Here is a 12,060-nt window from a genome sequence, read left to right on the forward strand (position 1 = left end):
GAAGACCATATAATAACAGGCTACATGAAGTGAAAAAAAGAAAAAAAAAAGGATACAACCCACTTGAAATCCTCCTAGGGCTTCCCAAGGGACTTCCCATTCCTTCTTCTGTTCTATGGCATCTGTCCTCTGCTTCCACATCCTGCCTCAGTTGGTCTGAGGGCCAGCCACACTAGCTTTCAGAGATTCTTAGAAACGTCTCAGCTTCGGAGCCTTTTCACATAGCTTCCTCTGCTTGTATCATTCTTTGCCCAGTGGTTTCAAGTCTCATCTTAAATGTCACTTCTTCAGAAAAACCTTCTCTGATATCCCAAACCAGGAGAAAGGCAAGTGTTTCCATAGCAGCCGGAGATTTTCCATCTTAATGGTTTTGATACTAGAATTGTTTACTTGGTCAAATATTGAGAGCCTTTTATATGCAGGGATACAGGGTGAAACAAAACATGCAAGATCCCTGCCACTTGCGACCTTATATTCCAGGGAGGGGGTACATGTACAAGTAAACAAATAAATGCACTTGGTAATTTTACATACTGATAATTAGCTCAATGGTTATCCTCTGGACTGTAACTCCATGAAGGCAGGAGCTATGTCTGTCTGAGCTACTTTCAGTTTGCTGAGAGTCTAGCCACTAAATAAGCTCAATACATATTTTTTCACTGACAATTAAAATAAGTATATAAAAGACAGAAATGGAAAAAAACGGGACTTCTATAAATGGAGATCTAGCTCTTCCTCTTTCAAAACTTTCTGTAATACTACATATCTTTAAATAATTAAATCAATTAAAATTGCAAAAAGTTACCCTTTGTAGTAACAGAACCCCAAATAAAACCCATTTATGTCACCACACACTCGTTAAGTACCTGGTAATAAAACCTATTCTGAAATACCCAGACGTGTTAAGTGGATAAAATCCAACTGGCGCATTGCCAAACAGGTTCCTCCCCGTCAGCAGCATAATTTATAGCTTTTCACAGAGGCCTTAAGCACCCATCATTTGATTCTCCCTCATTTTCCGATTTCTGAAACCCTTTAGAATCTCCCTCCACCCACACGATGTGGCAGCGAGAAAAACCGCAATTCTATTTACACGTCAACGGTAAGAAGAGAACACATATTTTGCCAGGTCAACAAATCTGCAAGATCTCCACCCAAGAGATCAGTATCCCCTTTCCAGTTAATCATTCTAAGAGGCTGGAGACGAGTAAGGCTAGATAAAACCAAGCTGCCCTAAGGCTGGACCAGAGGAGCCGATCGTGAGATCCCTTCCCGCAAGCGCAGCGCTCGGCAGCCTCGTTCTTCCCCAGGCGCATGCGCAACGCACTCCCCAGCCACCACACACCTCCTCCGTGGCGTCGGGAGACGCTGACGTCACCGTGCGGTCTGCAAGCAACCCTTCCGCTCCTTCAAGGAAAATGAGTCCACGGACCTTCCACTTTTCTAGCCCCCAGAAAATGCCCTCCCTCTTTCCATCCCAGTGTCAACGACTTCGCCAGCCCGTCTCCTTTCGGCTGGACTTCTCTTGTACTTTCGTTGCACCAGGAAGGCGGCGGAAAGAAAGGGCAAGGGTGAAAGACCAATTCCTGTTGTTTACAAGGAGTAGGCAAGTCTAGGAATCGGTCCGCGAGGGCGGAGCCGAGGAAGCCGGCACTTCTTCCTTCCCCCCACCACCTCCCCCTTCCTCCCCAGCCTTCCCCGCGAGCGGACGCGGCAGCGCCTCTGTCTCGCTTTTTCTTATTTTTTTCCCCCCTTTCCCCTTTCTTTTTTTTTTTTCTTTTCTTTTCCCCCCTCCCCCCCTTTCACCATTTCCTCTCGGAGGCGCTTTCCCCGGGCAGGGGCAGAGCCGGTCTCACCCCCCGCCTCTCCCCGGCCCCCGCCGCCCTATGGCGAGAGGGAGCCTCCTCCCCACCCGGGCTCGAGCGGCGGCGGCCTCAGGCCGGGGGTCATCATGGAACTAATTCGCTGACCGACCCAGCGCCCGCAGCCGTGCGTCCCGCTCGAGCGCCAGCGCCCGCGCCCCCCGAACCGCTTCCCCCTCTTCTCCCTCCTCAAACGGCCCCGTCGTCCCGCGCGCACTGCCGCCGCGCGCCTATGAGAATGAGGTGGTAACGGGCCCCCGGATGACCCCGCGTCACCACTGTGAGGCCTACAGCTCAGCCGGGGAGGAGGAGGAGGAGGAAGAGGAAGAGAAGGTGAGGGGCGGGGGCGGGGGGCTCGACGCATCTCCGCGGCCGGCTGACGCGCTGGGGCCTCGCTGCTCCCCCCGCGCGTCCCATTGGCAGCGTCCGTGTCCGCGCACTGCTCGCTGGAGACCCGCCCTCCCGCATCCCCCAGCCCGGGGAACCTCGGGGCAGCCCTCTTCGTCTTCTCCGGCCCAAACCGACCCGGCACCTGCCCAGTTGAAAACAGCGCTACTGTGTTCCTTTTCGGGCCAATTTTTCTGTCAGCGAGTAACTTTTTTTGTGACAGCGGCAAATTAGCTACTCTATAGTGCGTGTTGGAGGCTTTGCGAGCCTGTGTTAATACACAAAGAAGGGGACACACCCCCACCCTCAGGTTGAACGATCCTGCGGGGACACCAGGAAGTCACTAACTTTGCACAGCGGAGTGAATGCCAAATGAATGGGGTGAACCTCCGGTGCTGTGAAATTCGGGGGAGGGCAACGTTACCCAGGGCTTGGTGCGGGTGGGTGGTGGGAATCCGGAGGAGGTGAGATTTGAGTTGTACCCTAAAGGCTCGATTAAATAACTGAAATTTGGAAGGAGGACAAAGAGGCCTCTGCTGGAGCTAGGGGGTTCCGTTACAAATCCTTTTGGCAGAAGTTGACCTTTGGGTAGCAAAACAGTGGAATGTGTTTCGAGAGGTAGGATGGATTCAGACTCTGAAGGGGTTTGAATTAAAATATGTTTTATTCTGTCAGTGGCGAGCCACTCGACTTAGAGCAGCAGGGTATTACGGTAATGACGTTAAATGACAACACTTGATGAGGCTTATTATCTGCCAGGCATTCTCCTAAACGGCTTCCAATTCATTTAATCCTCCCAAGGCTGGTAGTAGGAGCCTCATCTTACAGATGGGGGAAACTGAGACGCCTCAAGATTAAGTAATTTTCTCCTTAGGCAACACGGCTAAAACCTGGTAACCAGAATTAAGTCTAACTCTATGCTGTGTGGTATCTGTCCTGAAAATGAGTTTGTTAAAATAACAGTGTTATCTGCTTCTAGCTTTTCCAGGTCGTTTGTGGCAGATGAAATAGAAAGGATTGGACAAATAGATTAATGAATAATGGATGGAATAGATTTAGATCGGCTAGTCTGGGACCAGAGAATCTCCGAGAGATTCTGAGCCCCTGGACTGGAAATTTCTTGATACCGATGAAGGGCCGACTAATAGAATCAGCATATATTAGGGAAATTCAGGAAAGACGATCTGCAGTTTCAGATAGTTTATGTGGTAATGTGACATCCTAGTAGGTTAGAATGGAACTTAGCATGTGTCTTGGTCAAGATTGGAAACTTGAGTGTGTACGTGTTTTATTTTGATTGTGTAATGCATTAAAAATGAAGAATACTCATCTTCCTGTGTATACTTGTCTTTTAAATGGGCTTTATGGCTGAAATGGGGGTGTAGTAAGAAAAATAAAAAACTCGAAAAAAAGGGCTTCCCACAATTTGATTAAATTGTGGTAAGGTTACATGAGTTAACATGGCATAGCGCTTTGAACAATAGGCCGTCAAATAGTAAGCACTCAGTGATTTTACTTGTTAAGCTCTTTACAAGTGAAGATATTATTTATTAGGCATATGCTCAACTCCGGAGATTAACATCAAATAATTCATTATTAGAAAAGGCAAGTCTACAAATAATCATCACAAAGCAACTAGATGTAAAAGTAGAATTATGTCCAAGTACAGATGTGGGAAGGCAGAGCGCAACAGCACAAATCCGGAGAGTCTTACAGACTGATGGCTACTTTAGGAAGGGAAGTATGAACTAGAGGACATACCAAGTTGAAACAACAGTGCGTACAGCCATGGAGATTAGGAAAGAGCATACACTTGGAATCGCAAATACCTTGAATTCATTGTTTCCAGTGCGTAAAGTCAAGGAGGGAATAGTAAAACCAGTTTCTTGTATGGCCACATTAATCCCTCCTTTCAGAAGGGGAACTAAGATTCAGAAGTCAGCACCACTACAGGATTATTAATGGAATTAGTATGATAATGATGGCAAATACAATAATAGATATTAGTGAAGTTGTTTATATTGTATACCCAGCACTGTGCAGCACTTTTCCTCAGAGGAGCAGGGGGCCCTGTATGTATATCTGTAATAGTTATGCTGTACAGTAAGCCTTTTATAAACTATTACCTCAGACATTAAGCTATTTGATAACTGTGGAGAAAGGAGAAGCAGCAGCAATTGAGAGAATGGAAGGAGAAATGTGAAGCTGGCATAAAGTTTGTGTGTGGAGTATGCCAACCAAAATAGTCTTTTCTTATTTCTGCTTTTCTAAAAAAGCTTGCAAAATTGGATATGACCAATGATAGACATACAGTAACAAAATAGAACTATATGGTTCTCTTTATTCAAACAGCAAAATTGTATTTTAAATGTTTGCATTTTATTTCTTAGCAGAATTTATTAATCTAACTCAAAATGTGTTTTACACGTTAGAAAACAGGCTTGTGCACTGTCAGTAAAAGAAAACCCAAGCCCATGATTTCTGTATCATAGTAATGTCTTACTAGTCTTGTCTTTTGTTCTCTCTTTATGTAGAACATACGTTATGACCCTTTACTGCTAAATATTTCACAATAATAGTAATACTTTCTTACAGAATCACAGCAAAATTTTCAATTTTGGTAAATTTAGCAATCGATACATTGACCTGTGTAATCTGTCCCAGTTATCTCATTTGACCTAATAATGACTTTACACCATTTGTCTCCTTCCAGTACTGGATCCAATTGAAGGTCAGGCATTGCAGTTTCTTTTCTATCTTTTTTTTTTTTTTTTTTTTTTTTTGAAACAGAGTGTCCCTCTGTTGTCTAGGTTGGAATTCAGTGGCGTGATCTTGGCTCAATGGAACCTCCACTTCCTGGGTTCAAGTGATTCTTCTGCCTCAGCCTACCGAGTGACTGGGGCCACAGGCGTGCACCGCTATGCCCGGCTCATTTTTGCGTTTTTAGTAGAGATGGGTCTTACCATGTTGGCCAGGCTGGTCTCCAACTCCTGGCCTCAAGGGATCCGCCTGCCTTGGCCTCCGAAAGTGCTGGGAGTACAGGCATGAGCCACCCTGTGCAGCCAATTTTTTGTGGCCTCATTTAATCTGCAACATCCCCAAAGGTATCCCTCATTGTTTTTGTCTTGCAATTATTTGTATCCCTTTTTTATTATATTTTATTTATTTATTTATTTTTTAGAGATTGGGTCTCAATTTGTTACCCAGGCTGGAGTGAGGTAGTGTAATCATAGCTGACTGCAGCCTCAAACTCCTGGGCTTATGTAATCCTCCCACCTGAGCCTCCTGAGTAGCTGAGACTACGGGCAGGCGTGTGATATCATGCCTGGCTAATTTAAATTTTTTTTTTTTTTTGGTGGAGACGGGTGTTGCTCTGTTGCCCAGGCTGGTCTCAAACTCCTGGCCCTGAGTGCTTCTCTCCTGCCTCACAAAGTTCTGGGATCACAAACAGGTGCCACCATGCCCTGCTATCTGTCCCATTTTTAAACGTTTAAGGAAATTATACCTCTTTTTACTTTGTTAGCTTTCTCCAGAGTGAGCAAAGAGTGATTCTTTTGTTTTTTTTTTTTCCTATTGATAATGTTGTATTGCATTGATTTCTGAATCTTAAAACAAGCTTGCATTCCTGGAACAAATCCCACTTGGTTATGGTGTATAATTCTTTTTTTATATTGCTGGATTCAGTTTGCTAGTATTTTGTTGATAAATTTTGCATTTATATTCAGAAGAAATACTAATCTGTAGTTTTCTAGTGATGTCTGTCCGGTTTTGGTAGCAGGGTAATAATAACTGGCTTCAAAGAATAAGTTGGGGAAAATTTGTAAAGAATTGCTATTAGTTTTTCTGAAAATGGTAGAATTAGCCAGTGAAGCCATCTGGGCATGGATTTTTCTTTGACAGTGCTTTAAAAAATTAACTTTAAATCTTTGATTTTACAACTACTCAGCTTTTTTTCTTTCTTCTTTCTTTCTTTCTTTTTCTGTTTTTGTTGGTTTTTTTTTTTTTTTTTTTGGAATAATCTCACCAGTGCAGCTTTTTACTTCTTAAGTTTTGGTATTTTGTATTTCTGGGAACTGGACCGTTTCATCTAAATTTTCCAATTTAGTTGCACACAGTTGTTCATAAAATTCCTTTATAATTCTTTTTGTTTCTGTAAGGTAGGTAGTAGTGTCTTCTTTTTAGTCTTGATTTTAGTAATTTGTCCTCTGTATTTTCGTGGTCAGTCCAGCTAGCTAAAGGTTTGTCCATTTTTATCTTTTCAGAGAATCAGCTTCTGGTTTCATTTACTTTTCACTGCTGTTTTTTTATTCTCTACTTCATTAATTTCCATTCTAATATTTAATATTTCCTTGCTTCTGTCTTGCTTTAGGAACAGTTTACTCTTCTTTTTCCGTTATGTTAAAGTAGAAGATGAGGCTCTTGATTTGAGATACCATTTTTTAGTAGAGACATTTTCAGGTATTATTTCTAAGCACTGCTTTAATTGTATCTGATAAGTTTTGGTATGTTATGTCTTCATTTTCACCCATCTCAAAGTATTTCCTTTTTTTTTTTTTTTTTTTGAGACGGAGTCTCGCTCTGTCGCCCAGGCTGGAGTGCAGTGGCCGGATCTCAGCTCACTGCAAGCTCCGCCTCCCGGGTTCACTCCATTCTCCTGCCTCAGCCTCCCGAGTAGCTGGGACTACAGGCGCCCGCCACCTCGCCCGGCTAGATTTTTGTATTTTTTAGTAGAGACGGGGTTTCACCATGTTAGCCAGGATGGTCTCGATCTCCTGACCTCGTGATCCGCCCGTCTCGGCCTCCCAAAGTGCTGGGATTACAGGCTTGAGCCACCACGCCCGGCCAAAGTATTTTCTTATCTCCCATGTGACTCTTTAACCAGATACTTTGTTTTAAAAAAAAAAAAGTTGTTACAATATAAACATTTGAAAGTCATACTGAGGGCTTTAATTGTAGGCCATTGGAGAACAGGGATCCATTGAACCTGATTTACTCCTTCTTACATGATTCTACTTTATGTGTCTCTCTCTGTACCCATCTAAACCCTCTAAAAATAATCTTGAAATCTAGTGAAGAAACTTAAGTCACTAGTGACAGTCAGTTGTTGGGATAGCTTGTGAAGGCTGGTGGATCCATTTGGTTGTAGCTAATGGCGTGAAAGAATTATTAAAGTTCTATGGTTTTTAATAGGAGTTTGGAAGAAACCTTAGAACCTATGAAGTCTAATCTTGACCCAAATAGCTGTTTCTTCTAAATATCTCTTGACAGATGGTCATCTAGTTTACATTCCATTTCTTTTATATAGAGAAAGGTTTTCACTGTGTTGCCCAGGCTGGTCTTGAACTATTGTGCTCCAGTGATCCTCCTGCCTTGGCCTCCCAAAGTGTTGAAATTACAGAAATCAGCCACAGCATTTGGCCTACATTCCATTTCTAATGTTAATATTTATGTCTGCATTAGAAGAAATTATAGTGAGCTTGTTCACCAAATTGTTGAAGATCTGAGAAAGGCACCAAGGCAACAAAATTGGAATGTCAGCATCTCAGCAGTATGCAACAGGGATGGAATATAACAAGATGACCTGTTTTCTTTTTTAAGAGAATATTTTGTTCCGAACAAGGATGTGTCAAAACAAAACAAAAAAAAGGAACGTACCCAAACCCCACACACAATGGGTTGGGGCAGGTAGGGGTAAAGCTGGCTTAACAAGGAACCTGAGGAAAAAAAAAAAAAAAGCCAACAAGGGCCATGACTGGTGGCTCATATCTGTAATCTAAGCACTTTGGGAGGCCAAGGCAGGCCGATCACTTGATCACTTGAGGTCAGGAGTTCGAGACCAGCCTGGCCAGCATAGTGAAACCCGTCTCTACTAAAAATACAAAAATTAGCCATGTGTGGTGGTGCATGCCTGTAACCCCAGCTACTCAGGAGGCTAAGGGAGGAGAATCACTTGAGCCTGGGAGGTGGAGGTTGCAGTGAGCCGAGATTGTGCCACTGTACTCCAGCCTGGGCAACAGAATGAGACTCTTGTCTCAAAAAAAAAAAAAAGCCAATGATTTTAGATTGCATTTATGGTAAAACCAAAGCTAATTTAGAAGAGGCAAAATATCCTGAGGAGCTATCGAAGTTTTCAGCTATGAAAAAGATGAATTGGTGTGCATGATAGCGCCCTTTAAAGATTAGAAATATTGGTGTGAAAGAGATGAGATTTTGGTAGGTTAAAGTTCTGAACAAGAATGTATATAAAAAAAGAAAATGCAAGAACCCCACACACAGTGGGTTGGTGCAGGTGGGGGTAGAGTTTTTTTTTGGTTGTATGTTTTTGTTTTGGGCCCCAGTAGTTGAAACTGGAACAATTGGTTGGGTCTCTGTTTCATCAAAGTACTGTGCTGTGGACACAGTGAGTAAAAACAAATGATATTGGCAGATGTGACTGCATAAAGACTTATTTCTTTAGAGACAGGGTCTCATTCTGTTGCTAGGGCTGGAGTGCAGTGGCATGATTTTGGCTCACTGCAACCTCAGCCTACCAGGCTCAAACCATTCTCCCACCTCAGCCTCCCACGTAACTTGGACCACAGGCACGCGCCACCACGCCTGCCTAATGTTTGTGTGTTTTATAGAGATGGAGTTTCACCACATTGCCCAGGCTGGCGTCAAACTCCTTGACTCAAGCAGTCTGCCCACCTCAGCCTTCCAAAGTGCTAGGATTACAGGCCTGAGCCACTGCACCTGGCCAGGAATTTATAACATAGTTGAGGAGTTAGTGGAAAGCTGCTTTATGACATGATTAAAGAATCAAGAGTTTTTAGAAGAAATTACGTTTGAGATAGGTCTTTTTGGTTTAGTATTAGTTCTTTTTCTGTTCTATTAACCCTTTGTCCTCTTAGTATGAAAATATTTTATGCTAATTATAGAAGATTTGCAAAAACTTAGGTGTTTAAAGACACAAAAATTAACAAAATCATAATTGAGTTAACCAGAATTAGTCTCTAGTAAGTTGAGAAGCAAGTAGGTAGCATATGTGAAGTGGTACATAGGAAAGAGGATAGTAGCTGGAGTTGGGATAGAATGTGGAAATTATAGAAGTGGTTTGCTATTTTTTGCTTTTCCAAATTTTTTATTTTTTAAAAAATTGGAACTTTTTACATGTTAATTCTGGATATTTAAAAAAATTCTTAGAGCCCATGAATCTCAAGTATGTAATACAGGTACGTAGTTGAGAAAGTCACATTGTTAGTGAAATTTATAATGAAAACCAGCATTCTCCTATGCTAGGCCTTTCTCACCCTTTTCTTACTCCGCAGAGGTTAACTACTCCCAACTCTTTCCTGCTTCTCCCATTATTTACATCACATTTTCAAACAAGTTGCTCTACTGCTGTTTTTTGACATTTCAGTTTGAGATATTTATGGATTTCCTCCTATGAAATGTAAAGATGTGGCTTTTATTTTACCCTCTTCCAATATCCATAGTTATGTCTCTATATCCTCCCAATGTGATTTTATCATACTATGATCCCTATCCATTATTTTCATTATTATTGCTGTATAGATATTATGATATATTATTTACTTTCTTAAACTCTTTTTTCTGAAGTTAATTACCTTTTTAGTTGCTTACCTTTCAACAAATCTAGCTGAGCCTTTTCACATTCTTTTTTGCTTGTTTTTTCTTTTTTTGAGACGGAGTCTTGCCCTGTCGCCAGGCTGGAGTGCAGTGGTGCAGTCTTGACTCATTGCACCCTCTGTCTCCTGAGTTCAGGCGATTTTCCTACCTCAGTCTTCCAAGTAGCTGGGATTACAGGCACCTGCCACCATGCGTGGCTAAGTTTTGTATTTTTAATAGAGACGGGGTTTCACCATGTTTGTCAGGCTGGTCTCGAACTCCTGACCTCGTGATCTGCCCGCCTCCACCTCCCAAAGTGCTTAGGATTAACAGGTGTGAGCCACCGTGCCCAGCCACCTTTTCACATTCTTTAGCAGTTTCTTAATCCAATTTTCTACACACAGTCAAACCTCAAGTCTGTAGTTTGCTGCCTTTTTTTTTTTTTTCCTAAACCTAGAAGCCTATGCAGTGGCTCACCCTGTAACCCCAGTGCTTTGGGAGCCCAAGCAGGAGGATTGCTTGAGGATGGGCAACCTAGCAAAACTGCATCTCTACAAAAAAAAAAAAAATTGCCTGGGCTTGGTGGTGTGCATCTGTAGTCCCAGCTATTTGGGAGGCTGAGGCGGGAGGATCACCTAAACACAGGAGTTCGAGGCTGCGGTGAGCCACTACACCACTGCACTCTAACCTGGGCAACAGAGTGAGACTCTGTCTCCAAATACATAGAAACATAAAACCTAGAGACATTTCCCTTGGACTCTGTGTTGTCTTGCACTGCTAAACTTACTATTTAGACATGCTGCTCATTTTAGAGTGCTAGTCATTGTGCTGTGGAGCCTTCTAGGTGAGCACTTTTCAGTAGAACTTACTTCATTAATAGGAATGTTCCTTTTCTACACTGTCCAATACAGTATCCACTAGCCACATGTGGTTATTGAAGTAAGGCTATTGTGACTGAAGAAATACGTTTTTTTGTTTGTTTGTTTTTGAGATGGAATCTCACCTTGTTGCCCAGGCTGGAGTGCAATGGCATGATCTCAGCTCACTGCAACCTCCGCCTCCCAGGTTCAAAGGATTCTCCTGCCTCAGCCCCCCGAGTAGCTGGGATTACAGGCACCCACCAGCATGCCCAGCTAATTTTTGTGTTTTCAGTAGTGACAGGGTTTCACCATGTTGGCCAGGCTGGTCTCCAACTCCTGACCTAGTGATCCACCTGCCTTGGCCTCCCAAAGTGCTGGGATTACAGGCACGAGCCACCACGTCCGGCCAATTTTTAAATTTTATTCATCTCATGTTTAAATATCTACATGTGTAGCTAATGGATATGGAATTGGAAGCACAATTTAAGATGATTTCATACTGGAGGGGATGGTTTCATACTGAAAAAATGGGAATGAGTAGGATTTAATGTAATTGATATATTCTCTTTTTAATGAAGGAAAAATGTTAGTGGCCCTTATCTGATTAGGTTTTTAAGAGGAGTGTTTGGAATAATTCTAAGAATTCCTGGTGAAGAAGTCAGTGACAAAGTTTTGACAATTTGAAACATTAATAACATCTTTTTGATCAAGGTCCAAAGGTTCTATCAATTACGTGGCCTTGTTTTTATTCTCTTTATAACTGAATTTCAGATTTAAAGTGTGGATGTTTTAGATAACTGATTATTTTGGTATTTTAATATGATATTTTAAAGAGCTGTAAAGTCCTATACTGCCTCATAGCATTCTTATTTTGTTTTATGAGTTGCTTAATAAGTACTTTATATAATGCTACACTTATTCTGTAACTAATTTTAAAACATATTTGATTTTGTAGGTAGCTACATCAAGCTGGCTAGCAGGCAGATACAAAGGATATCATGAAGTTTCCAGGGCCTTTGGAAAACCAGAGATTGTCTTTCCTGTTGGAAAAGGCAATCACTAGGGAAGCGCAGATGTGGAAAGTGAATGTGCGGAAAATGCCTTCAAATCAGGTAATGATTTAAGACAGATGAATTTTATTAGAAATAAGCATACCACTGCCATACATAATAATATCTTGACACTGCATTGGAGGAATGTGTACCATTTAAGGATGTGCTATATTTGAGAGACATCTCCCTGTTTCTTTTTTGTGTAACAGGGTCTCACTCTGTCATCCAGTCTGGAGTGCTGTGGCATGATCTCACCTCACTGCAACCCGCGCCTCCCGGGCTCAAGTGATC

At 42.3% G+C, this 12,060-nt stretch overlaps 1 protein-coding gene across 4 annotated transcripts in view; it reads left to right on the forward strand.

Moving 5' to 3' along the window:
- Positions 1–12,060, forward strand: part of CCNI (cyclin I) — a 30,860-nt gene continuing 18,800 nt past the window's right edge. For 2 of the 4 annotated variants that reach the window (XM_033214349.1, XM_033214353.1), the window contains exons 1-2: positions 1–2,195; positions 11,673–11,829. In XM_033214349.1, the coding sequence (XP_033070240.1) occupies positions 11,716–11,829 (114 nt within the window). In that variant the 5' untranslated portion in view covers positions 1–2,195; positions 11,673–11,715. Of the gene's footprint in view, positions 2,196–6,683; positions 6,708–11,672; positions 11,830–12,060 lie in introns of those variants that run through there. The other 2 variants (XM_033214350.1, XM_033214351.1) reach the window with 2 other exon arrangements.

The sequence above is a fragment of the Trachypithecus francoisi genome, unplaced genomic scaffold (genome assembly GCF_009764315.1).
Source record: "Trachypithecus francoisi isolate TF-2019V2 unplaced genomic scaffold, Tfra_2.0 Lachesis_group1, whole genome shotgun sequence".
In the NCBI taxonomy this organism is placed as follows: Eukaryota; Metazoa; Chordata; class Mammalia; order Primates; family Cercopithecidae; genus Trachypithecus; species Trachypithecus francoisi.